The sequence below is a fragment of the Barbus barbus genome (genome assembly GCF_936440315.1).
Source record: "Barbus barbus genome assembly, chromosome: 6".
Classification (NCBI taxonomy): domain Eukaryota; kingdom Metazoa; phylum Chordata; class Actinopteri; order Cypriniformes; family Cyprinidae; genus Barbus; species Barbus barbus.
The window spans coordinates 17,492,478-17,518,932 of record NC_136734.1 but is presented as its reverse complement, the minus strand read 5'-3'; the positions used below and the strand labels follow the sequence as shown (position 1 = coordinate 17,518,932).

Genomic DNA, 26,455 nt, shown 5'->3' with positions numbered 1-26,455 from the left:
ATTGGACAACTTTTTCTAAAAGTTTTGACAAAAAGGATAATTTCGAGACAGGCCGAAAATTATTAAAACAACCTTCATCCAAACCTTGCTTCTTAAGCAACGGCTGAACAACCGCATGCTTAAAACAATTAGGAACCACACCAGTATCCAAAGATGAGTTAACCAACACTTGGATACTGGGTCCAATTACTGGAAAGGCTGCTTTTACGATCTCAGGAGGAACAACATCTAGTGAGGAGTTAGTAGTCTTCATTTTGTTAACGAGATCAGAGAGTTCAGTTAAAGAGACATGTTGAAAATGACAAAATAAAAATGGACTAGCAGGCAAATTTAAAGACAGGTCTGAGAGCTGTGAAATAAAAGATAAGCGAATGTTACTCACTTTATCAACAGAAAATGTCAAAAATCCTGCTGACAGTTCCCTAGAATACTGGGAATTTGGATTAATAACTGAATTTATCGTGGAGAATAAAATCTTAGGTCTATGACAGTGTGCAGAAATCAGCTCCGAAAAATATTTTGATCTGGCTGACTTGGCAGCGCTCTGAAACTTAACCAGACACTCTTTAAAAATCTCAAGAGACACAGTCAGCCGATCATGCTTCCATCTCCTCTCTGCTTTACGGCACGCCTGTCTAAGATACAATGATGATAAAATGAAAATGACTTCAAATGTTGAGTAATATTAAATGTAGAATTTCCAAATAATATGAAAATAACTGATGAGAAATAACAAAATAAAAGCCTTTCATCAACTTGCATATAACCATATTTATCTGTATTCACAAAAAGAAAACTCCCTGTTTCCACAAAAAAGTTTCACTTTTGATTAACAGTACACCACTCCAGAATGTCATTTGCCCAATGTCAGGACTGTCTGATTCTCTATTACACAATAAAAGCCCTCCAAAATCTCATATATGACCAGTTTTGTCTTTGATTTTAGGTAGCTCTAAAAAGGAAACTGCCTGTTTCCATAGAGCAATTTCAATTCAGATTGATAGTCCACTACCACAGGGTGTCAGCCAGTTTCAAGACGATCTGATATTGCATTACATAATAAAAGCCCTCCAAATCTCATATTCTACCTGTTCTGCCTGTGATTTTGGATATCTCCAAAAAGGAAACTCCCTGTTTACACAAACCATTTTCACTTTATATTGATAGTACACCACCCCAAATTATCACTCAGCCAATGCTGATACTGTCTGATGTTTCATTATATAATAAAATCCATAATAAATCTCATATATAACCTGTTTTGTCTTTGATTTTGGATAGCTCTAAAAAGGAAACCGTACTCGCTTACTGTCGTAACCTCAGTTCCCTGAGATACTCCACTTTGTACTGCATCTTGTCTAAAGACGCTATGGGAACACAGTTCAATCATGCCGTGCTGATAGATAGAGGAATGACTCAATTTATACCTCCTCAAGTATCAATGCTCAAGGGAAGCATAACAATAACTCCAAAGGCTAAAGCAGGCTAAACTCAAAGAGGTCACGCCCGGCCTGGATAGAGAGCTTGAGCGCCGTGTGGCCCACTAGATCACACCCACGATGAGGCGATACCTCTTGTGGAATGGGCTCGTACTCCGATGGGGCATTGTAGGCCCAAGGACGAGTACGCTAGCATAACGGCATCCACTATCCATCTGGAGAGTCTCTGCTTCGTAACCGGACGCCCTCTGGCGCAGTTACCGAAGCTAACAAAGAGTTGTTCAGACTTCCTAAAGGGGACCGGAACGCTCAAAGTAGATTGAAGCGCGGGGGTCTTCGAGCGAATTGGAGTGAATAACCTTGTTTTATTATCCCCATAACCCACTCTGACACTTCGGAGATGGCCTGCCAGGCCTCGGCCAGCGTGGCGAGGGGTTGGATAAACTCACGGAGGCAGGGCACTCGTGAGACATGGAAGAGGAATTTCAGATTGGTATAAAAAAGAAACTTCTGATTTCCACAGACTAGTTTCCCCTCAGATTAACAGCACACTTTCTCACATTGTCACTTACACGATTTTAGGACTGTCTGATGTTGAATTCCAAAATAAGAGCCCACCAAAACTTTTATATACACTGTTTTGTCTGCACAGTCCTAAAGTAGTGTAAATGATACTATGAGAAGGCATACTATCAATATGATGTGAATGTAGTCTGTGTAAACAAGGAGGTACTATTTTCTACTTATCTGAATCATTAGAAAGTCCTGACATTGTGTGAGTGATATTCTGAGGTGATGTACAATCAGTCTGATGTAAAAATGGTTTGGGGAAACAGAGTTTCCATTTTATACAAATCTAAACTGTTATACAAAACATTTTATGAGTTTTCGAAGGACTTCAACTTGTAATATTGCACCAGATAATCCTGACATATTGGGAGCGACACTGAGGAGGTTTACTGGTTTTCTGAAGTGAAAGTGGTCTGTGGAAACAAGGAGTTTCATTTTTAAACCAATTCAAATAGATACACTCTAAAAAATGCTGCGTTAAATATAACCCAACTCTGGGTAAAATATGGACGAATCCAGCAATTGGGTTGTTTAGACCCAGCGGTTGGGTTACTGCCCAGAAGGTTGGGTTAAACATTTAACCCAGTTGTTGGTTGAAAACAACCAAGCATGTGTCCTGTCCAATAATTACCCAGCACTGGGTTGTATTTAACCCAGCATTTTTTTAGAGTGTAGACAAAGCAGCTTAAATATGATCTTTTAAGAGGCTTTTATTTTGAAATTATACATAAAATAGTCCTGGCACTGCGTGAGTGACTCTGAGCAGGTGTACTCTCACTCCAAAGTGAAAGTGGTCTGTGGAAACAGGGAGTTTCATTTGATACCAGTCAGAATTGACAGACAAAATACTATTTGGAGGGCTTTTATTAGGGATGCACCGATACCACTTTTTCCAGTACTCGCCAGATACCGATACTTTTATTTTTTTTGGTACTTGCCGATACGGAGTACCGATACTGATATTTTCATTGCATTTGTACATTTTTAATATATTGGGTACAGAAACCAAAAGAGGATGTATAATGTTAATTGGTTAACTTAATTTATCAAATAAATACAGTCAAACCAAAATTTATTCAAACACCTTTAAAATTTCTCACATTATCACGGTTTATTCGCTATAGTTTAGAAAATGGTAATAAAATATGACTAACTCAGAGTAAAACTGTGTCTGAACAAATTCAGCTTAATAATGTCAGATAACTTTGATAGAAAGGTACACAATGGATTACAATCAACCAAAAATGATTCAGACAGCAGTCTGAATGATTCAGCCGTTAGTATGACAATATTTACACAACTATCAATACTCTGTCGGGCCACCCTTAGCCTTAATGACAGCCTGTAGTCTCCTGGGCATGCTATAAACCAGGTTCATGCAAACCTGAACTTCAGTTTTTTTCCCAGACTCGGTCTGAATAATTTTTTGTCCCAAATTTGTATCAATTTTACTGGTAGTCCACTGTATGAAGAATTTTTGGTTATAATATGTCACAATTTACTTTATTTTGATTTGACTGTATAATATCTTCGGTTATTTTCACACTTAATTATGCGCATTAAAATATATTTTACAAGTTTTTGTTACTAGCATTAGAGCTGCTCCATTGCAGCGGCTCAGTAATGTAATTATGCGTTTTGCTGTAATAATGCAGGGAACCACTCGTTATAAATCTCCTAACTGTGATATTTTCAGAAATAAAAGTTGCTTTTTTTCATCTGAAACGTGCTGCAATTTATATTCCAAAGCCACTCATATAATGCATAATCACTCATGAAGCAAGCAAAACGAGCAACGCATGCACGTATTTGTACTGGTGCAGAATGAAAGGGACAAGTACAGAACATAGCGCATAGGCTGTTAGTTTCACTTTCGCCAGAATGTCGTGTATGCTTAAGGTTGAAAATAAATGATGGTTTATAGTGAATACCCCTATAAATTGTCTTATATTTGCGATTTAGTTTTAAGCCAAATGATGCGTGTGCCAAGTGAGTGAACATCAATAAAGATCACACAACAGAAGAGCGCGCACGCTCGCTCTCTCTCCCTCCCTCCCTCCCCTTAAGTAACTTGTGTATTGTTTTACTTACTTGTTTTTGACATATCCGACCGAACTACAAACTATCCAGTGATGTCTGCGAGAAAGGGATATTCACTCGACAAGCTCGCGCATCTGCGCCGCCACGCTCTCAATCCACTCAGAGTGCTTTGCTTAGCCCATCAGCTCGCGCACATCAGCTATACAGGCGTCAATACTGAATGTTTAACATTATATTCATTGCATGTACATTTCTAGACATCCTTAATCTCTAATAACTCCATTCTGCTGTCTGTTGTTCTGTTGTCTGTATTTCTTTGTCTGAATATGGCAGTTATCACATGCTGTGTGGTATCTGCGTTTGGTATCAGGGCATTTACAGGAGCTCAGTATCGGTGCATCCCTAGCTTTTATTATGTAATGCAACATCAGATCGTCTTGAAACTGGTTGAGTGACACCCTGGGACAGTGGACTGTCAATCTGAATTGAAATTGTTCTGTGGAAACAGGGAGTTTCCTTTTTAGAGCTGCCTAAAATCAAAGACTAAACTGGTCATATATGAGATTTTGGAGGGCTTTTATTTTGCAATAGAAAATCAGACAGTCCTGACATTGGGCAAATGACATTCTGGAGTGGTGTACTTTTAATCAAAGGTGAAACTTTTTTCGTGTAAACAGGGAGTATTCTTTTTGTGAATTTACAGATAAATATGGTTATATGCAAGTTCATGAAAGGCTTTTATTGTGTTATTGCTCATCAGTTATTTTCATATTATTTGGAAATTCTACATTTAATATTACTCAACATTTGAAGTCATTTTAATTTTATCAGACCGTTTTTTAAGCATTTGTATTATGTAAAATGTATTTATTTATTCGTACATTAATTCATTTGTTTATTAATTATTGACAGAGAAACTGGCTTAATAAATTAATGCCAGAGATCGCTTTTCCTTTGATCTGAGTTTTTACACGCTATTACCGCAACGCCTAGTATATGCGCGCAGCACAAAATAACGTGGCGGCTAGAATGACCGTGTTTTTCAAAGTGGAGGCTGGCCTGACTGCAGTCTCTGCCAAAAGGTGGGCTATTTGCACTAAGTGTAAATAGACACTCCGTTTACATTATCAAAGAACATTATCATTGACTTAGACAGAATTAAAGCACTCTCAAAAACTCCCATTAATCACTGAAGTTGCTTACATTGTGAAATTAATATCTTGCTTATATTGTATGCACATTGTTTTTTCTGACGAGAGAAATCGGCAGAGAGCAGAATTTATTCAGGGTATATTTACGCTGAACCATGTGGTAGGTCTGCGCACTGAACAAAACAGCTGTTTCAGTGATGACTCATCTGAACGCCTCTTATTGGCCATTGTACTCATAAACTCAACAGAATCATGTGTGATTGGTTATAACGCACAGTGCTGTAGCCAGCGAAGTTGATTGAACGCAGATTTTAATTTAGCAGCTGACGATGTTCCGCACTGAACGATCTAATCACAGTGATCGTTTATTAAATATAAAAAAATATTATTCGGCTATTTTTTATTTTTATTTTTTGTCTTTTGGAAGCCGCATTCAAAATCTACTTGCCTCAAAAATCTGAGGGGGCACGGTTGAAATCGCGTTCTGGGAGTAGCGGTATTTCGGCTGGGCCTCCCTCTGGTCCAGTGTCCAGTAGGCCCGTGCGTTAATCTGTCCCTGGTAATAGCTCACCTAAGAAGCTCACACTCAGATGCTGTTCTAGTTGCCGAGTTTTGCAGGGCCGGCGCCCCAAACGAGTTGTTGTGCCCCCCCAAATGAGTTAATGTCCCCCCCCCCCCAAACGAGTTACTGTGCCCCACCACTTTCCATCCTCCCGATTTTGAAAGCGAAAGTACTGATAAAACAGCGCACATAAGATAGTGCCCCCCCCCCCCCCCCCCCCCCGGTTGAGACATTGATACACAGATCGTCCGATGCTCCTTAAACCGAACGAATCTAGTGAGTCAATGATGCAATTACCCATTCATAAAAACAGTCAGACGCTTCGTTCCTGAATGAATTGGCCGTTCGAACAAATCAATTAAATGAATGATTCAGTGATACAATCAGTGACATACCGCCACCTACTGGCAGTTTAGTTTAATTTTTAAAGTATCTTTTCTGTTATTTAAATCATTTAATATTTCTACATTCAAAATTGTATATTTAAAACATTAACCTCAACATGAATTTATGAATTTAATTGCACTTATATAAGGATAAAAATAAAATTCCCTGTAAATCACTTTAAGGAGTCAAATATCACCTAGTAATGGAAAGGTTAATTTTTTATCAGAATTTTTGATTATTGATTTGATGGTGCTCCTAAATTTTTTAAGTTAGGAGCACAAGCGCTCCTAAAAAGAAAAGTAAGCGTAGAGCCCTGCCCTCTTGTCAAGCCCACTGGATATTGTCCGCCGATCGAAGACCACGCCCGTTTACTTGAGTACTCATCTGTCTTGCCCTCAATATACCTGTTTGCCATTTGTTTGACCCTGCCTGTGTTTTTGACCATGTCTATTAATAAAAGCTTGCACATGGATCCGCACGCCTCATGTCTCGTTCGCCCTGTTACAAAAGTACTGTACAGTGTAGATATTACCACATGAAGCACATTTTTAAAAGGGACAATTCACCTAGATAGATTGTCAGTGGAGTCTCGTATTGTTCAGTTGAAACCTATTTGAATGAACTATCCCTTTTTGCTCAAAAGATTTTACAAACAAACAGCATTACAGGGCAGTCTACTGATGTTTAAAAAATGCCAGATCTAGAACCATAAGACCTTCATCGTAAGCATTCACAGTAAAAAAAAAAAAACTCTCACTATTAAAGAAAATTACTTATAATACTTAGGGGAAGTTGGAATATTTTTTTAGCTATTTGTACTGGAAGGCCGTAAAGTCATGTCACTGATTTGCCTAGGTGATCCATTTCTAATTTTGTTCTTGATGCATAGTTTCTGAAGAAAACGTAGTCAGACTTCAGTTAAGGTCTTGTGCTGTGACATTAGGTCCAGTGTGTGTGTGTGTGTGTGTGTTAGTGTGAGAAAGGTGGGGAGCAAGAGAGAAAGGGTGTGAGTGCTTAAGTAGAGCATCATAGTTAAATCATTGGGAGAGTCTCATACTAATGCCACTCCTTTCACTCTCCCACGTAAAGTCAAAGCATGTGGTAGGTTCAGGATATAAGCATTTGTACACACACGTCACAGACCGAAGATAAATTCCTATACAAACCATGAAACACTCAACAATACATCTGTGGTGTGTGATTGAAATTGCATGAGAACATATCTTCTGTCCTGCACTCTGTCACATACGAATCACTTCCTGGGATCTGTGCCGATCTCGCACCATGACAACCAAACATGTCTGCACAAGTCACCAGAATGAGTCAACTCTTCTTGTGAGCTTAGTAAAAGCTGTTAATAGTATACCAGGGAATATTAAGTTGCTGGGGCGTTGCTATGTGAAAGAAGTTTTCAGCTTCTTGCGTGGCAGAAACAATGATCTTTGTCCTGTCTAACATCGTCTAGTTGATCTCTAGTTGGAAACCTATCAAGAACAGATCACACCTGGGTCATGTTTCAATGCAAAATCAAAAGTAAGAAATAGGAATTATTACACAAAAACAACGTAATGCCTGTATTTAGGACCATTAAGTGTTTAATTGTCACAAAAATGATGTCACAATTTAAACAATACTAATGGTCTTCAATAGGCTTGGCTTCTATGCACACACTACTGTTCAGAAGTAGTGTGGGATCAGTGAATTTTTAAAGGTTTTTTACTTTTTTTATTCAGCAAGAACACATTAAATTGATCAAAGGAGACAGTAAACACTTATGTTGATACAAAAAATATATTTCTAATAAATATTCTTTTGAATTTATAACTATCAAAAAAAAAAAATGGTTATTAAGCAGCAGAAGTATTAAACTGATAATAAGAAGAATTGTTTCTTGAACAGCAAATCAGCATATTAGAATGATTTCTGAAGGATCTTGCTGCTGATTCTTTCTGCTGCAAATTCAGCTTCGCCATAACTGGGCTAAATTACATTTCAATATATATTAAAATAGAAAATTAGATTTAAATAGATTCATTAATTTTTATTTTATAAATGCAGGCTTGGTGTGCATAGGAGATTTAATTCCTAGATTTTTTTTAAAAAATCTTACCATCTGAGCTAAAATTCAGATAGAGATTTCAATACTCAAACATTTTCATTAAATCCCAATTTTAATATTTCTTTTATTGCTGCAGCTCTGTATATGGATAAATGTCTTGTTTGTGTCTATTTTTATTTTTCCATTTTAGAAGGAACATTTGAGACAGATTTGATACTTACAATTTTACTGAGCGTTCCATTACTGTATGTCTCCCGTGATCTGTGGAAAGCTATTAAATTTTTTCCTTTGGGTATTTATGCTGTTAATGAACGGTTCTAGACTAGACTGTTTTACTGCCTTTGATGTTTAATGGAAATGTCCTGAATTTCGCAGAAAGCTTGTTGCACAGAACTCATGTTGAACAAATGCAAGTGCAAATCACTGACCCATTACTTCCTCTACATTTTTTTACCTACAGAAATTTACTATACTTGTGTCTTATTTTCCAAAATGTGACAACTGGAAGCTTATTACAACATAATTTTCTTGACTCAACATCTAGTTGGCTCCATTATTAGTAGAGCAGAGGTCATAATGGCCTTTTTTTCAGAAGGATTTTAGCAATAAATTACAAAAATTTTGTACATTTTCAATTTGAAGGACTGTAAAGCAGTAAAGATCATACTTATTACTCATGGCCGAGATAAGATGCTTTATTGCCAGACAGATCAACTTTGTACTTTCATCTAAATTAGTGTCAAGGCCATTTGGCTTATTTTGGCCTGCAGTAAGAGCAGGTCTGGGGCCAGCTGTGTACTTGGCTGGGTATGAGCCATTTGAAGTGACAGTATGAGACTTCCCCTGATAAATTCCAGAGACAATATGACTTTATATAAGCTGCACAAGCTGAGGGAAGCCATGGCTTTAATCACGTAGGCTTCCTACAAATTAATTAAGCCCCTCTTACAGTTGTACAAAATGCAACAGTAAATGCATTTTACATTTTATGTAAAAATACATTTTACATTTTATGATCATGTGCATCGCCATGCTTGACAGTTTTTCACCACATGACTTTATAGGCATATAATTAGGCTTCAAATTCAGTGTAAAATGTAAACCGATTACCATTTGGTTTAAACCTTAGCAGGATGCTCTCAGGGGAATCAGAACAGTCAATGCTGTCAGATTCATGTCCTTTTACAGTCACACAAATGCAATGCAAGATTGTGTTTCCTTTCTAAGCTTTGACTGGCTCAGCCGAAGGGATGCGAAGAGACAATCTGGAGATCCTGTGATGTATGGTGCTTATAATATGACAAAACTATTTGAATTTGAATTGTGTTAATTTGAATTATTGACAAGTGTCATTTAACAAAACTGAATATTATGTGGCACTTAACATAGCTCTGACTTAGATTTTTTTTAAACTTGAACATTTGAAATTTAACACAATTGAAAAATTTTATGGCAGTTTTTTAATAGACATGTATTTTCAAACAGCAGATTTTTTGTTCTGAATTATTTGACTGCAAATATCCAGTTTAAAAAAATACAGCTTCAAGTTTTCAAGATGAAGAAGAAATTCGGAACATCAAATTCAATATTTAAAATTCAAAGCGCAGAAATTCAGATCGTACAGAAAGTAGGTCAGAGGTCATCCACAGGGAAGAGTAGATGATCTCCGAAAAGTCGAACGAAGCATTTACTGCGACTGGGAGGGGATATGTTCGGTTCACTTAGGCTAGTTTTGTCATGGCCACAACATATTAACTCGGATTTTTATTATTTTTTTCCTGCAGCCAAACGCAGCACGCGGCACGCTGGAGATCCGGCACGGTGCCAGAGAACTTTAAGCCCTGAACTATGGCAATGTCTGCCCCGAGCCCCACTAAACACTTCCACTACAAGAGAAAGCGGCAGCCGCGTGGCGATTCCAGGATTACCTCGACAAAATTATCTCGTGGCCACGACATATTATCACACGAGTTAATATGTTGCGGCCAGGACAAAACTAGCCTAAGTGAACCGAACATATCCCCTCCCAGTCGCAGTAAATGCTTCGTTCGACTTTTCGGAGATCATCTACTCTTCCCTGTGGATGACCTCTGACCTACTTTCTGTAAGATCTGAATTTCTGCGCTTTGAATTTTAAATTGAATTTGATGTTCCGAATTTCTTCTTCATCTTGAAAACTTGAAGCTGTATTTTTTAAAACTGGATATTTGCAGTCAAAGAATTCAGAACAAAAAATCTGCTGTTTGAAAATACATGTCTATTAAAAAACTGCCATAAAAAAAATTCAATTGTGTTAAATTTCAAATGTTCAAGTTAAAAAAAATTGAATTCAGAACTATGTGAAGTGCCACATAATATTCAGTTTTGTTAAATGACACTTGTCAATCATTCAAATTAACACAATTCAAATAGTTTTGTCATATTATAAGCTCCATAGTGACGAAGAGTTCATACTAACTCACCCACATTCCACACAATGTAATAGCTCTCTGTACTCCCTGGCTTGCGCTATAGAACATACATGCCAGATTCCTGACATGCCATGTCTCTGGATGATGTTAGTTAAGAGCATGTGTGCATACAGTTCTGCATTTTTGTTGATTTGCTCATCTGGTTGCATGTGTTGTTTAGCAACAAGTCAGTTCCATTTGTTGACCAGTCATACCTGAAAATATATGTAAAGGCCTGATTAGAACTGCACCCTTATATAATTCAAAGTAAAATGTTAGAAGAGTTACTGTTATTTCTATAAAGTAAAAAAAAAGCATTGTTCACTGGGCCACATTTCTAGGGATACACCAAATATTGGTATTATATATGTTATCGGCCAGCATTAGAGATTTTTTGATACTGGCTATACTGTATATCAGATGATATTGGATTTAAAGGTCATTACATACCTTTATTATTTCAGTATGTTCCTTGAGGTTCACTTATAACGTTAGTAAAAAATGTAGCACATCAAACAATTATGATTATGATTGTAACAAAGTTCGTAGGTCGGGAAGAATGAGGCGGAACCGGCAAACATTGAAAGATTTAATAATAAAATAACCAAACACAAAAGTAAAGCGGCAGCCCCTCACGGACGACTGCCGCACACAAAACACAAAATAAAATCCAGGCCTGGTCCTCTCTCGTCTTCCACTGTCATCACTCCTCCTTTTATCCTTCCGGAGCTCCTCTGTGGGACTCGAGACCGGTGAGTGGCGCAGGTGTCGCTCATTATCATTCACTCCACCGGCCTCGTTCCGCTCCCACGGCTCTCGGCCCTGCCCCACTCATTACTACAATGATTTTCAACCCAAATTTTGACTCTCTGTCAGAAAGGTGTTAGTGTTGCGTTACCTTCATGACTTGTCAGCAAACGTTAGTGTTATGTTATGATTGGCTAATGTCACTGCAAATAGCATCAACAACACCCCCTCTATTGCACAAGAGTTGATGTTTTGAAATAATAATCTATAAATATCAAATGGCAGACAAATCATTGTGGAATTGCTTGCTTATACTTTGCAATATGGCTGCTATCAGATCCAATACAGCCTGCACTACTTCTGCACTACTTCATTCAGCCTGCACTACTTCATCAGTAAAAGTTTATTTGCAAATGATTATAAAACTGCAGTGAAATGTTCAGAACAAACATAATCCTCCAGTGGTATCTAGGGCATCATATAGTGTATTCCAGACTTTAGGTGATTAAGTAACCACCCAGAACACCCTAGCATCTTGACGATAATTAAGCAAGTTTCAAGAAAATATAAACTCACCCAACCAAAGCTCATTATGGCACTGTACCGGGTGAGCTATCAAGCAAGTTTACTATGTCAGAAAAGCCATATATATGAAGCTGGTTTTGTGACGCAGCTGTCAAAATTGTATAAGATTCACAAATCATGTGTTTGAGGTCATAACAGTATTGTGGACAAAACCGCACAAAAATTTGTCTATTAATTAATTTATAAAATGCCCTGTAATCATAATGAAAAGGTGAAATGTGTAAAAAGGAAGTTGTTGGTGTTTTACTGCCACTAGTCTTTATTTCAGCTTGAAACTGCAGTGAATTGTATGTATAAGTAAGTTTTTGGAGTTCATTACAAACAGTTGATTACAAAACAGCCTGAAATGAATTGCCCCTCACATATAATCCCTTCTGATGTGATCTTGGACGGCATGTAGTGTTTTACCACCTTCAGGCTAGCAAGCAACGACCAGAACAGCCTAACAACTACCTTGCAAACCCAGAACAGTTTAGCATCTTGGTGATTACCTTTCCATGATGAAGCACATTTAATATATATATATATATATATATATATATATATATATATATAAAATCAACACATTTTGCAATGCAGATTTTAAATTTGTTCCAAAGAATTCTGCTCTTTTTCTCTCGCAGTCCTTGTAGAGAGAAATGTAGAGAGTGCAGATTCTGTGTGAACTTTGTAATAGATTAGGCAATACAAGTTTGGTGATTCTCTGCATACTATCTGCTCTTAAGTCACCTGTTATCATATCATTTCATGGGAGAAACACCCTTGAAATATGACTCTCAAAACTGATGATTTCGTGAAAGATAGGTATGTAACTTTCTGCCTCCAGGCCACACTTAGTGCACAGTAAGGCGCTTCAGTTTGCCACTGCATAGGGCTCTACCTCCCCAGAGGTAACAAACACCTAATGGCACAGGATTAATAAGCCCCCTTGAGTACACACTTCCGTTGAGTCAGCACACAAGTGGCTTTAGGACTGAGGGAGTATTTTGTATGTCAGTATGTATTTTCCTATGAAAAAACAGCTGAAATGTATCTAGATATCTTTGTAATAATCATTGCCTTAGTGCATGATGATTTTTTTTAATTATTATTAAGGAAAATTTGAATTGCCTCTTTTATTTATAATGAATATATACAGACCTGGTTTTTCTGGGAACCTCAGACTTGATTATGCAACAAACTGCCAACTAAGCCATCTCAGATTTCTCTGATAACATCAACATTTGACCTGTTACCAACCTATTGTCTCTGCCACAACCAGCTGTGTCTCTGTTATCATTTCTGGTTAATGATGTAACTAATTTGCCCCTAATTTCAGGCTTCGCAGGTAACATTGCTCATGGATATAGGGCAGATTCAGGAAAAGTCACTGATTAGAAATCATGATTTAACTAAGATTACATAGGTGGGATATGGATGGACTGTGTTTTTACTAAAACTCTCAGCACACACTATGGTTGACATGGCAATGATATAATGTCCAGAGGGAACTAGAGGAAACATCCGAGACACAGGACAGAAAAGACAGAACAGTAACAAGAGCTGTTGCCAGAGTTACCTAAGAACAGTTGTGCACTCATGTGCTTCTTTTGCTTGTAAGCCTTTGAGACTTTTTACGTTTTTGGGCTTTAAGTCTATTTGCGTTCCCATAGCAAATACAAGGGTACGCAATGTTTCTGGCTGTCTCAGTGTCCACTGTCCCACATATACTCACCGTTCTCTGTAATCCCTCTTATAACTCCAGCTGTCACTGAAAAACCTTTGATCCTCATGAAACCAGTGTTTGAATACAATGTGAAAAGTCATCTGCACAGTCACATCTCAGTTAAAGAGGAAGTATGCCTTTTCTACATATAAAAATATACAGTACATAAATATAGTTTTAAAATGTTAACCAGCCAGTTGCAATGATTTTCTGGGAAAACAGACAAAGCTTGTTAACAGACCCATACCTATGCAGAGTTCCACAAAATTGGGTTGTCTGTCACTCAGCAATCATCTACACATCTCCAGACCTTTATATATCACATGTTTTGGCTTTTTTAATAAATACAAGTACACCATATAATTCCAGCTCCATTCACACATTTTACTACTTTTTTGTAATCAATTCTGGAAAATTCAGCAGATTTTTTTCTGAAAATGAACAGAGAAAATTCCTCGCAGTAGTCCACAGATTCTGCCCAGGCATGTGTCCCGCCCTCTTTATATAACTAATAACGATCAGCTTTGTGGCTAAATATAACAAAGGCATAACAATAAACTTTCTGTTTAAAGCTCAAAACTATTCTAGTAAATTCTCTGACTATTACACACTTCTCACATGATACTTGATACATGATATTTTACAATATAGTAGAACCTGCACATTATTTTTAAAACACACTGAACCTGTTTAAATGCAAACATACACTATATTAATGGGAATTTATTGGTGATTCATTGAATTCCTGATAAATGCATTATGTAAGCACATTTCCCGATCTCAGTACCTCAGTATTGCACATATTTGTTGCAGAGAAGCCAATGCTGGAAAGCATTGTGATGGGCTTGTGAAAAACAAATTTAAGATTGCAGATAAGGCAAGTGAAATCATTAAAAATAAATAATCAAAGATATTTCATTCCACACTGAAAATTATACATATAAATACTTCAGTGTAAATTAAAATTGGCTTATTTTATGTAATATTAGTATTTTTATACTATGGAGTATCACACAGATGGCTTAGCAGCATGCTAACGTCAAACTTGAATTATATTGTGACTCAAGTCTCCCATGCTGAGCACTATTTGCAAATCTTAGTACATTTGGAATATTTAAAATATAGAAATCTGTGACTTTTATAGATAAGATTGTACCTTGAAGTCAACAGGAAATACAGCATTGATTGCTGTTCTTAGACTTCCACGCGGTCTACTTGGATCAAGCCCCCCCTCAGTTTTTCCACTCATGACTGTGAACATTTCATTAGCGCTAAGTAAACACTCTCTGCCAAACCTGCTCTCTTTTCATGAATTTATTCATTGGTCAATTCAACATTAGCAGTTACTCATTTGCCCAGCACATGTCCCTGCAATTGCTTGCCTTAGGCTGACAGTAAAAGACCTTAATATTATGTAACTGAGGCTGAAACAGCCTAGGATTTCCTTTCTAAACCCAGCTGCAGTTGAGCAGCGGTTTGGAACACAGCTGGCTGTATGTTTCTTCACTGCCTAACAGCTGTGAATGTCATAATTTTCTGTGTGCAGTGGTTTTAGGGTGGTATTTTAAATTACTGTTGCATATATCATATGACTCAGATGGACATTTTTGAAAGAGGTCTTTCAACACCACTGCATTATATTGTTTATTCTAGCTGCGTCCAAATTTAACATGTTGTTGTAAGTCCAAAAGCTATTCTGGCTGGCTGTGGCATAGAAGTTTAATGGCCTTACCCACTGTTGTTTTCATGCCACTGAAAGAATGTTGCCGTGCTAGGTGACTCAGGCTTTGTTTCATGGAACTCAAACAGGCTCTAATGACCTTGTTAGTGCTGCTTGCTAACTGGCTGAACTGAACAAACACACAAGTATTGCACTTCAGCATGTACCTCGTCCCTCATCATTTGTGCTGCGCACATGATTGACACCTCAAATCATATGGCTGGCTGAGAAGAGGTGGACCAGTACTTTTCAGACTTGCGCTTTCACCTAGCATATGATAAAATAGGTAAAAATCCCACAGACTTGCACTGAAGCCATATCAGACTCAGAGAGAGAGAGAGAAAAAAACACTTATATGGTGGACTGCTTATGTATAGTGGCTTATAGAAACAGCTGCTAATAAGGAATCTATATATAAGCAATAAGGAATCTTTCTGTTCAAAGCACTCAGATCACCGTAGGAAGCATCCACAACACACAAGCAAAGCATATACAACATCTGTTGAAAGTGAAAATATTTAGCAGTTTCATGTCTGTCTGCTCTTCCGTCTCTACTCTGTAGATGTGCAGTGACTATGAAACAAAAAGTATTGCTGTAAATAAAGGCATAAAGGCAGTCAGGTCACAGATGCTCAGAACTGACAGAAAAATGTTTGAAATGCAACACACCATGCCTCACCTCACCTGACCTCTGATGACCTTTTTATAGCTGAGAGTTGTATTAATATAATTATAGTTTCACTTACATAAATTAATTAAAAATTTGACTGTTTATTTGTCCTAGATGAATGCATTTGGGAATAAAGTAAAAGTTTAAATCTGTAAACTAGACCATGCACATGAAGTCTATAATGGGATATAAAGAGTTTTCCATCAACCATTTAAGTTAATAACCAATCATGTTTTACAGCGCACTATTCATGCATGAGTAGGACTCAAGAAAGGATTTCAGTAGAAACATGCTGGCCATGATCCTATACTGTTGGCCAAGAGCCATTTGCAAGACATGCAGATTGAAAATGAGAATGCTTTAAGGGTTACATGCATTCTGAGAACGGGAGAAGGGTCAGTTCTGGCTTGGCTTTCCTGGATGCCACAAATGTGTTACATGGTACTATGAATTCATTAACCAGCAGCAGCACCAGTGTGTATGTTGCTCATTACACAGAAACTACTGTGATTGTTGTTTAACTGTGTGGTTATATATGTAGAGGTTCTGAGAAGTTAGATTTCCATTATAAATTGGAACCATTTCTAATGAAGAAGAAGCTAAGAATGTGAGTTTGTGCATTACTGAAGAGATATCTGATGTGCCCTGTTGTTGAACTGCATCGGCACGCATACCAGGGGTCCTTCGGTGCTCGCGCTACCTGTAGTCATTGCCATCTAACGTGCACACACCTGTGCATATTTTGCATACTGTACATTTCAAAATCTATGACACACAAAATGCTCAGGGAACACAGCTATGTAAGTATGGCTTGTTGTACAGAAGTCACAGCAATGTTGCTCACCCTAAATGACAATGTGAGGTGTTTTTGGTGAAAATTATCTCATAGATTTGGTGTTATTATAAAACAAGAAGTTCAAAGCACTGTTGAACTATGTAAAGTATAGTATATAAGAAGGAAGTCGGTAAAACATGAAGATTATTCTAAAGTATAAGGAAGTCGTTAAAGTACAGTTTTGTAGGTCATGATGTCTAACAGCAAAATGTGATGCTGAAAATTGCAATTAGATTGTAAATGTTCTCAAGATAATTTAGGTGGTGTATGCAGGTGCAAAAACCACAGCTGCAATGCTAGGGAGTTGTGGGAGGTAACCAGGGCATAGCTCGGGTAGGAGAATTGGTGGTTGAGAGCTAGCTTAGTTAAAAAAAAGTCGGTCAGACTTTATTTTAAGGTCCAATTCTCACCATTAACAAACCATTAACTACAACTTTTGCCTCAGTAAACTTGTAATTCCTGCTTATTAATTCTTAGTAAGGTAGTTGTTAAAGGGTTAGTTCACCCAAAAATGAAAATTCTGTCAGTAATTACCCTCATGTCGTTTCAAATCTGTAAGACCTCCGTTCATCTTCGGAACACAAATTAAGATATTTTTGATGGAATCTGAGAGCTGTCTGACCCTCCCATAGACAGCAATACAACTGAAATGTTCCCAAATTCATGTCCAAAATAATCCATGTGACATCAGGGGTTCAACCGTAATTTTACGAAGTTACGAGAATACTTTTTGTGTGCAAAAACACAATTTTTATTCAACAATTTGTCTCCTCCGCATCACCCTAGCACCATTTTGGAGAGTATGCGCTGGACGTAAACAACGTATGCTGCTCTGTGTCAGCTGCATCACGCAGGATACATTGTTTTTGTTCAGATCAAATCACAACAACGTAGGAAACATATCCGGCATGATGCAGCGGACACAGAACAGCATACAGATGCACTCCAAATACTCTCCAAAATGGCGCTAGGGTGACGCAGAGGAGACAAATAGTTGAATAAAGTCTTTCTTTTTTCTTTTGCGTATCCAAATCGCATGCTTCTATACCAGGCTTTTTCAACCCTGGTCCTCGAGGGCCACTGTCCTGTAAATTTTAGCTCCAACCCTAATCAAACACACCTGAACCAGCTAATTAAGCTGTTCAGGATTACTAGTAAACTACAGGCAGGTGAATTTGATAAAGGTTGGAGCAAAACTCTGCAGGACAGTGGCCCTCCAGGACCAGGGTTGAGAACCCCTGTTCTATACAGTAGGTGGAAAACAGAGTAGTATTCAAATTCACAGTATCCATAAAACTACTTCCATTGAGATTCTGAATTGTGCAGCATGAGACCACACAAGAGGATACGTAAATGAAAAATGTATATATTAAAATATTATATAATATATTAAAATAATTATTAATATGCGTGCATGATTAATGTGTGTCTCAAAGTATGAATTCATGCTATTACTTTTTACTTCATTAAATTTCAGCTTTTCCTGAAAATGATATAAAAGTATTTCAAAACCATAATGAAATTAAGACCTTGTCACATGAGTTTTAATCCATATTTTTTATTTTTCCCCCTTTTTTCTCACTAAGCCATGCGCGTGTGTTGCGTTTGGATTTAGTGTTATAATAATCAAGGCTGTTAAGCGATGAGTTCTGCTGCTCTGCCCTGCTGTGTGTCGTGGAGTGCACTGTTTGAATAATTTAGAGGTCACTGTGATGTTTTTGCGTGTTGTGGTGTGTCTGTGGGTGTTGTGGGTGTGTTTTGGAAGCGTTTAGAGGTCAGTGTGATGTTTTGGTCTATTTTTGACTGGCGGGTTCAGAATGAGTCACTGCAGTGGTTCTGGTGACATCACTCCGTCTGTGTCGAGGACTGCTGCTTATTATAGACTCAAACACATTCAACCTTTCTATTTTTCTCTTCTTCTGTCATCCACCTGTGTGCATATAAGATGTTTTGTGAACAGTGTCAGAATTGAGAGAATATGCTTCTCTCTCCCTCGCTCCCGTTTTTCACTGTCCTCTGGTATCTTTCCACCAACACTAGCACTCTTCTGTGCTGACTTGACACTTTATCTACTTACTTGCTTCAGGACCTCTGACAGCTAATAATTAAATTAGAGGCCATTTACCAAGAATATACTGCTGTTAAACAAGGGCTCAGTCCCAATTGTTCTCCCTTTTTTTGGGCTTAAATCCTCCAGCATGCCAGGCTCCACTGGTTGGTTCCCTGAGAGCAGTGACCTCTGTGCCAGTCTGGCTGTGGAGGCCTGTTGTGCAACAGCCCTGCATGCTGATTAGCTCAGTTATGTAAACACCAGTCATTCATGGCTTGTGTATTTTGTAGGGTAAATACTTGTACAAGGCAATTAATTCCACTCCAGATTTGAACTGTACGGTTTTTGCTCTTTTGCTGCCCTATTAAAGTTTTAATAATGAATCACAAGAAGCATTACTTGTTTAGATTCTGTGGACCACTGAAGAATGTGTTATATGTCTCAGAAAGAGTGAAAGATAGAGAAAGAGTGAAATAAATGACCAAAAAAGGGGGCTAAACCCAAATGAAGATAATTCAAAGACATTTAATTGATTATTGTGTCAAATTTGATTTAATTTATGGATACATAATATTATATTGTATATCATAATAATGGTTGGTTGGTTTCCATGTCATCAAAAATAAGCTTATCACCGGCTTAAAGTCCACAGTAATAGTCTACATTTTGCAGTCATGTTGTCAGTCTTTCTGCATTAATCTAGGAAAGTGACTTTATATATTTTTACTGTGTAAGAAAGAAAATAAACACAACTTAAAAAATAGAAAAATAAAATGTGAAACATTACTGTTGTAATGTGAATTTTAGAGTAAAACACACACACACACAGTTTTGGGAAGGTTACTTTGGAAATATTACAGATTACATGTTACACTATTTAAAATGTTATAAGTACTGTAACTATTTCATTACTTTATTCACGTAATGTAACTGATTACATTTGACTACTTTTTATTACTTTTCTAAATTTCTAAAGAATGTTTTCATCTGTTAATCCTTTTCAAACATTTAAACCAGGCAGGATTAACCTTTTAGTAGTACTCAATACTGATTACTGTCAGACTTAAATTAAGATTCTAATAATTTAATTTTAAAGCACAGCCACCACAAAATCAGACTTTAGTACCTATTTTTACTTTGAGATCGTTCTGAGGTTAAATACAGATTTAAAATCATAACGAGAAATAGTGTAACAGCTATGATACTATTTTTGAAATCAAATCTTCGTATAGTTATGACAGGAAACACTGGCATCTAGCAATTTATAATGTTTGTATATGTATATATATAACTGTATGCCATCACCAACAACATATGTGTCACACCCATGGACTATCAGTGTGTTTGTTTTCCTACCCATGTTCTCCCATTGACCTAGTTTCTCCCCTGTCTAATGAGTCATTCCGTTCACCTGTGTCTCCCCAATTACCTCATTTAGTCCCTTGTTACTTAAGCCCAGTGTTTCCTGTGTCCTATGTTTGTTTTATGTCATTTGGTGCTATGTGTGTCTCCTGCCTGCCCTGTTTCCCCGTGATTTGGATTATCTCGTTTTGTATGAATTCCTATGTCTCCTCGCTCCTCACAGTAGCCATCGTGACAGTATGAAATGAGCCCAAGCTCATCGGTCTGACAAATCAAGATTCCTAGTACATTACGTTGCCGACTGAGCGCGGCTACACTGATTACCAGCAGAGGCTATGGCACCTGGATGCACTGTGGGGCGGACACAAGCCGGTCTTGCTATGGGTGATGTTTTCTTGGGACACATTAGGCCCCATATCCCAATAGCACAATTCCTGACAGCTGTCAGGTATCTGAACATCGTTGGCCTCCAATTTCACCAAGTTGAACATTTATGGTTTGACTAGGAAAAGTGGGTTTGCGTTACATCACCACCCCACAGTTTACAGGAACTGGAGGACCTGTTGTTGACCTTATGATACCAGATACCTCAGGAGACCAGATATCGTCACCTTGCCACTGTTTTGTTGGCTAAAAGAGGTCCTACAGGATTTTTATCCAAGTATATTTTTAAATTTCTTTTTTGATATTGGGGTGCTATTGGATGTGGAGATGTTTTCATGAGATTGACCCACAGAATAAATCTGAATCTGTAATAATCACATTGAGTTACTGTACGTGTAAATGCCCTCTATTGTGACTGTGAGCTCTCTGAGGGCACACTCTCCATTTGTGCTCATGGTGTCACTCTGGTTTGTTTATATAGAGGCCTGTTATTCAGGGCCCGTATTTATCAAGCTAAGAATTGACTTAAGTGAAAAAGTCTTGGCTCAAGGCTGCGCTTAAAAGTTAGTTATTCATCTCCGTCATAATTTAAGCAAAGCGTAGGACTAAATCTTAAGTGTCTGTCTTCGAGATGATTTACAACACTTTGCTGTGTCACAAACGGGATTTTGGATGACGACATACGCATTGACCAATCACTGAATAGATTTCCTTAAGAATATTCTCAGATAAATTCACATTGAATGGTTAAATTCCTAATAGGAGTTTACATTCAACACGCATTTGACAAAGAATTTTCAAGAATGCATTATGGCAAGGAAACGAAGTGTCATCACAACTCTGTTTAGGGTGCCGATAGATGATAGTATAGTGTATCAACGATAGTCAAAGATATCGCCTGTTGTTGATGCATTTGACGACAGCGAGGCGACTATTATTATCGATCAAAAATAGACTAGGTGCCTATCTTTAGCGATGCAGCGTGGAGAGCCGCTTCAGAAACTTGCCACGGCGCAGCTGATCTGATCCGGTAGCCATGGAGCTGTAATGCGCCGCAGACGCATGCAGTCTAAATAAGGGGTAAGAGATTTATTCATCATACAGGGTAGATCGCATATAAAACTCGCGCTAGACTGAAGTCAGTTATGATGTTCTTTGCTCGTTTTGAATAACTGAGGAAATGTAACAGTTTGATTAACTGTTCATCGTCAAACATTTCAAGAACATTCTTCCTCTCCTGAAAGATTTGCGCACGTTTCTGTCTCCTCATCGCCATCACAAGCCCCTACTGGCAACTCCTAAGTCCTAACCAATTGAGAGACCCCTCAAGCTGTCTTAAATAACTGGGAGTGTAAGAGTGATTCTTAGCTTTATGAAATTTGATAAGTTGCTTTTATACTTAAGTTTGAAAGTAGGAGTAAATTTCATGAATTCTCAGCACTTAAGACTAAAATGGCACTTTGAGAAGCTTGATAAATACGGGCCCAGATTTCTTCCAAACAGACAATTCTCTAATTCGTTTTGTGTGTGTCTATCTCACATAAGCACATCTGTTAGTTGTGGCAGCGAGATGGCAATGCTTTGGCATGTCCATCACTGATGATGTGGATTGTAGCTGGCATGAATATAAGGCTCAGCACACCGCTTCAAACAGCTCTTACATAAGCTTGATTCAGAGTGTGTTTCATAAGATGAATGCCATTATTTGCACAGAATAGGCCAGCTCTGCCATGCTTTAGATGGTGCTTACATAATAGGCTGGTGAAAAGATACAGGAGAGCTTTAGAGAAACACCACTACGGCTTTTGGTGTTGTTCCCACACAGATTTCCCTGCAGTTGCTTCTGGGTCACTGGTCTGCTGGGCCTATTAGTGTGGAGCAATGTAGGGTAAGTTAATAGGGTCACTGGAGGATAGATTTAGTGTAATGTTAGTAACAGTATTGAGTCATGATGCTGCACCAACCACATCATCTAAAACTTTCTATTACATCATATTAAGTAGAAAAGAACATTTTATGTTTTTTTTCCTATTTGTATACATAAAAATATTAATGCTTAATCTGATAAATACAACATATATTAATAACCTACATATTTCCACAGAAGCAAATAAGAATAAATACCTTGAAAAGAAGAAAGAATTTGAGGGCTTTTTGTGTAAGGAACTGTAGGCTGCATTTAATTCAGACATTCTTGTTGGCTAGGGGCAGTGAATGGCTTCTTCAACATCTCACTGTAAACTTAGTCAAAGGATTACAATCTAAAGAGTAACTTGAACAGGGAAGCTTTATAAATGTGCAAAGGAATGACCTACAGTCCAGAGCCCTGTAATTAGTCTCATTTCAGCCGATGAGCTGGTAATACACTGAGGCAAGTATCTGGCAAAAACAAACATATGAGAAATTATACAAAAACAGAACACATTTTTAGAAATAGAGCCAATGTGTATTTATTTAAATCAGGATTTTTCTTTATAGCTGTGTTTAGGGGCATCGATAGATCCTTTATACTGCTGTACCCTAATAAAATATTACTGAGAAATCAGTGTCCGTAGAGATTACTGTATACCAACTTGAGAATCATTTTTCAAAAATTTCGGCTGTTTTCTATCAGCTGTTTAAAATCAGAACCAGTGATGCTAGATTTCGCAAATGATTCACTCTTTTGAGCTAATCATTCAAATAGGTTTGCAAAAACTATGAAATTCTTTACGATTCAGTTTGATTCATTTGAACAGTTCACTTGTGCATTTTTTCACAGAATAATAGTAACAGTATATTTTATGAAACAGAAAACAAAAAGAGTGCTGGAAGTGGATATTTACCTACAGTTCAAACAAATATCTATCATTTTCAACGATGAAGCAGCTCTTTGTTGTAATGTGTATCTTGTGAAAATTAATTTAGGAAAATTCAAATGTGGGCACACATTTGAGTACTGATAAAAGTCCTCTGGTTATCTTCATATGCAGCTAATTATATCAATTGTTATTTCAGTAAAAGAGATCAAGATTTAAAATGTTTGAATTTAATCTTTTATCCAGGTGTTAATGATAATCGTTTTTACATTTTATATAGCATTGGTATCTGTGATTAAAGTTTTAGCAGCTCTTTCATGCATGTTGACTTTGTGAAGTTCTCTGTGGTGAATATACTCCAAGGTGAATATGGCTGCAGTACTTCTGTGTGGTTTAGACACAGTCCTTCATGCATTCGACAGTCCCTATCATTCACTTCAGTTTTCAACCTCTATTATTAATCTCAGATGAAGTCTTTCCATGCTTTATGTTTGCAGTCATAATTCTAAAGACTTAAACACCAATCAATTAGGCTGCTAAGGTTACAGATGCTTCTGGTAAACAGGCTCCCATGATTTGCCCTTTTTGGAGACCTGAGAAGTCACCAATTTCACCCATGGCTTCTAAACACAGATAAACACAACTGGATTACACTGATATAAATAGGATATAGACAATGAAAAGATGAATAAAACATAATTGTGATATTTTTTTTCTCCCTCTAGCTAAATGAAATTAACCCCTATTGGTCTTTACATTATTTTGTCCAACTCCTGTGAATAGCTGTGTATGAATACGTCTACATAATAATACATCAATACAGGTTTCAAGTGAAATGTTACTTAAATGCAAGAATGTAACACAGTCGTTACATGGACGTGCTCTATGGTGTGTCCAGCCTTGATGGCACAGATGAATGGGAAGGTCTTGTCCTCTGCTGGGTGACGTCAGGAGAGCGTGAGGCTTTTGGTGACGTATCTCTCGTGCTGAGGGGGCGTGCGCTCGCGCGAGTAAAAGCAAACAGCACACGGACTTTTCCATTATTCCACTGCTGATATCTGACGCTCAGCGCTCGCGCTGAAAACCAAACGAACCGATGTAGAGAACATTTAAACGCGCGTCGCTTTAGTACTGTTCTCTGTCTTTTTGTCTGTTGCTTTATTTATTGTATGCAACCTGCGCGCTTCGTGAATGTAAAGCTCGCGTGAGCCCAAGGACATAGACTGAGCATAATGTATGACAAGAATATCACCTGAGGAATACAATAAGGGACCGTCAGAGAAACTGCATTAAAAGAGGATCTTTACTGATACGCAGGAATTCCGTGGCTTTGGTGCGGTCAAGTCACATTTAGACATTGCGCCGTTTATTCCGCTAATTTTATCCAGTCATAATGCCGAGTATACGACAGTCGTATACGGTCACTGTCCCAGAGGAGCCGCCGGCGTCAGCTTTCCCCTTCATCAAGCATGATATGCGCAGAAAAAGTCCGACGATGTCTCGCTCGATGCTGGTGTCCACATTTGTGGGGCTTCTCATTAATCAAGCTAAGGTAAGACTAATTTACAGCTCATAAGTTAACTCAAAATTATGTGCACACTGCGTTTAAAATATATTCGGGTCCAGCTCTGATTTGCTTCTTTGAAAATCCCATGAAAATCATAATTCACACACCAAATAAATATTGCTGGGTCTTGTTGAACTTGGGAGTTGCGAGGAAGCTCGCGTCCTCACAATAATTTGTTTTTGATATTGTTTATTCTAGGAAATGGTTAGGTAGGAGATACAAACAGCTGTTTCGTAACTTAAAAACCTCGATGAATGATATTATAATTTGATTGAGTTGAGTTAAGAAAGACATCCCAAATGTGCAGTGCTGAAAACCATGTTTTAGTCCCACTGATGGAGACGTGAGATGAATTAAGACGTTAGCTGAACAATAAGCAACATGGAACAACTGGAATAATTAAAGCGAGTGTTTTCTTCTAAAAAGCAAAGTTATGTTCATTATTTCAGTCCATTAGATACAGTTTTAGACACTATATGGAATTTATACTTTATTGATATATCCACAGTATTTGTTTTTAAGGTTTAGGCTACCTTTTAGGGACCAAAACTCACGCACTTTAGAAAAATGTAGCATTTGAAGTGGAAATAAGACGAACCTGTTCCCCGAAAGCGTCTAGACCTCCAAACAGAAGCACGTGTACTGATGCTGCTGTCTCTGACCTTGCCAAGTGACCAGTTTTCTCGCGTCAGCTTTTACTTCAGCGTGTTTTCAAACTCGGAATGCTGCTTCATAACGGGAGCTGTACGTTTGTCGCGTCGGTATTATACATATATATATATATATATATATATGTGTGTGTGTGTGTGTGTGTATGTATGTATGTATATATATATATGTATGTATATGTGTGTGTGTGTGTGTGTGTGTGTGTGTGTGTATAAATATGTAAACGTACGTTCGACTGTTACATAACGCAGGAGGACATCGTTAGTTGCGTTTAAAGCCGCTGGTTTTACATTGAGCGATTGACGCCATCTACCTGCGCAGCTGTTGTGTCCGCTGAGTAGGCAGCGCATTACTCGCTGAGAAGCCAGGGTAGCTACCATTAAGCATCTGAGTCATCCTGAGTCGAAGGAAAGAGGTGAAAACACACAAAACGACAGGTCCCAGAATGCAAAGAATGGCTACACAATACCAGTGAACTGTATAACTGGATCGTACTTACCCATCCATGGTTCCTGCGCATGAGATCAGTCCCGGAGGCGAAGTCCGAAGAGTCGAGTCCGGACTATCAGTAAGGTAGTTTCTATGAAACATAGAAGCTAACCAAAACATCATAAGTCCAGCATAGAGACTGCAATGTTCTTAAAGCGCAGGTTTCTAGGTTCCCACCTAACCTCGGTCAGGTGGAAATAATGGTGGTTGCAGGGG

At 37.9% G+C, this 26,455-nt stretch overlaps 1 protein-coding gene across 2 annotated transcripts in view; it reads left to right on the top strand.

The window, feature by feature from the left end:
- LOC306871659 (ubiquitin carboxyl-terminal hydrolase 2-like) overlaps positions 1 to 26,455 on the top strand; it is a 51,315-nt gene that overhangs the window by 13,440 nt on the left and 11,420 nt on the right. The window contains exon 1 of one of the 2 annotated variants that reach the window (XM_079419739.1): positions 24,513 to 25,066. The exons of the other annotated variant lie outside the window; for it this stretch is intronic. Coding sequence (XP_079275865.1) covers positions 24,908 to 25,066 — 159 coding nt within the window. The 5' untranslated portion in view covers positions 24,513 to 24,907. Of the gene's footprint in view, positions 1 to 24,512; positions 25,067 to 26,455 lie in introns of those variants that run through there. 2 annotated transcript variants of the gene reach the window in all.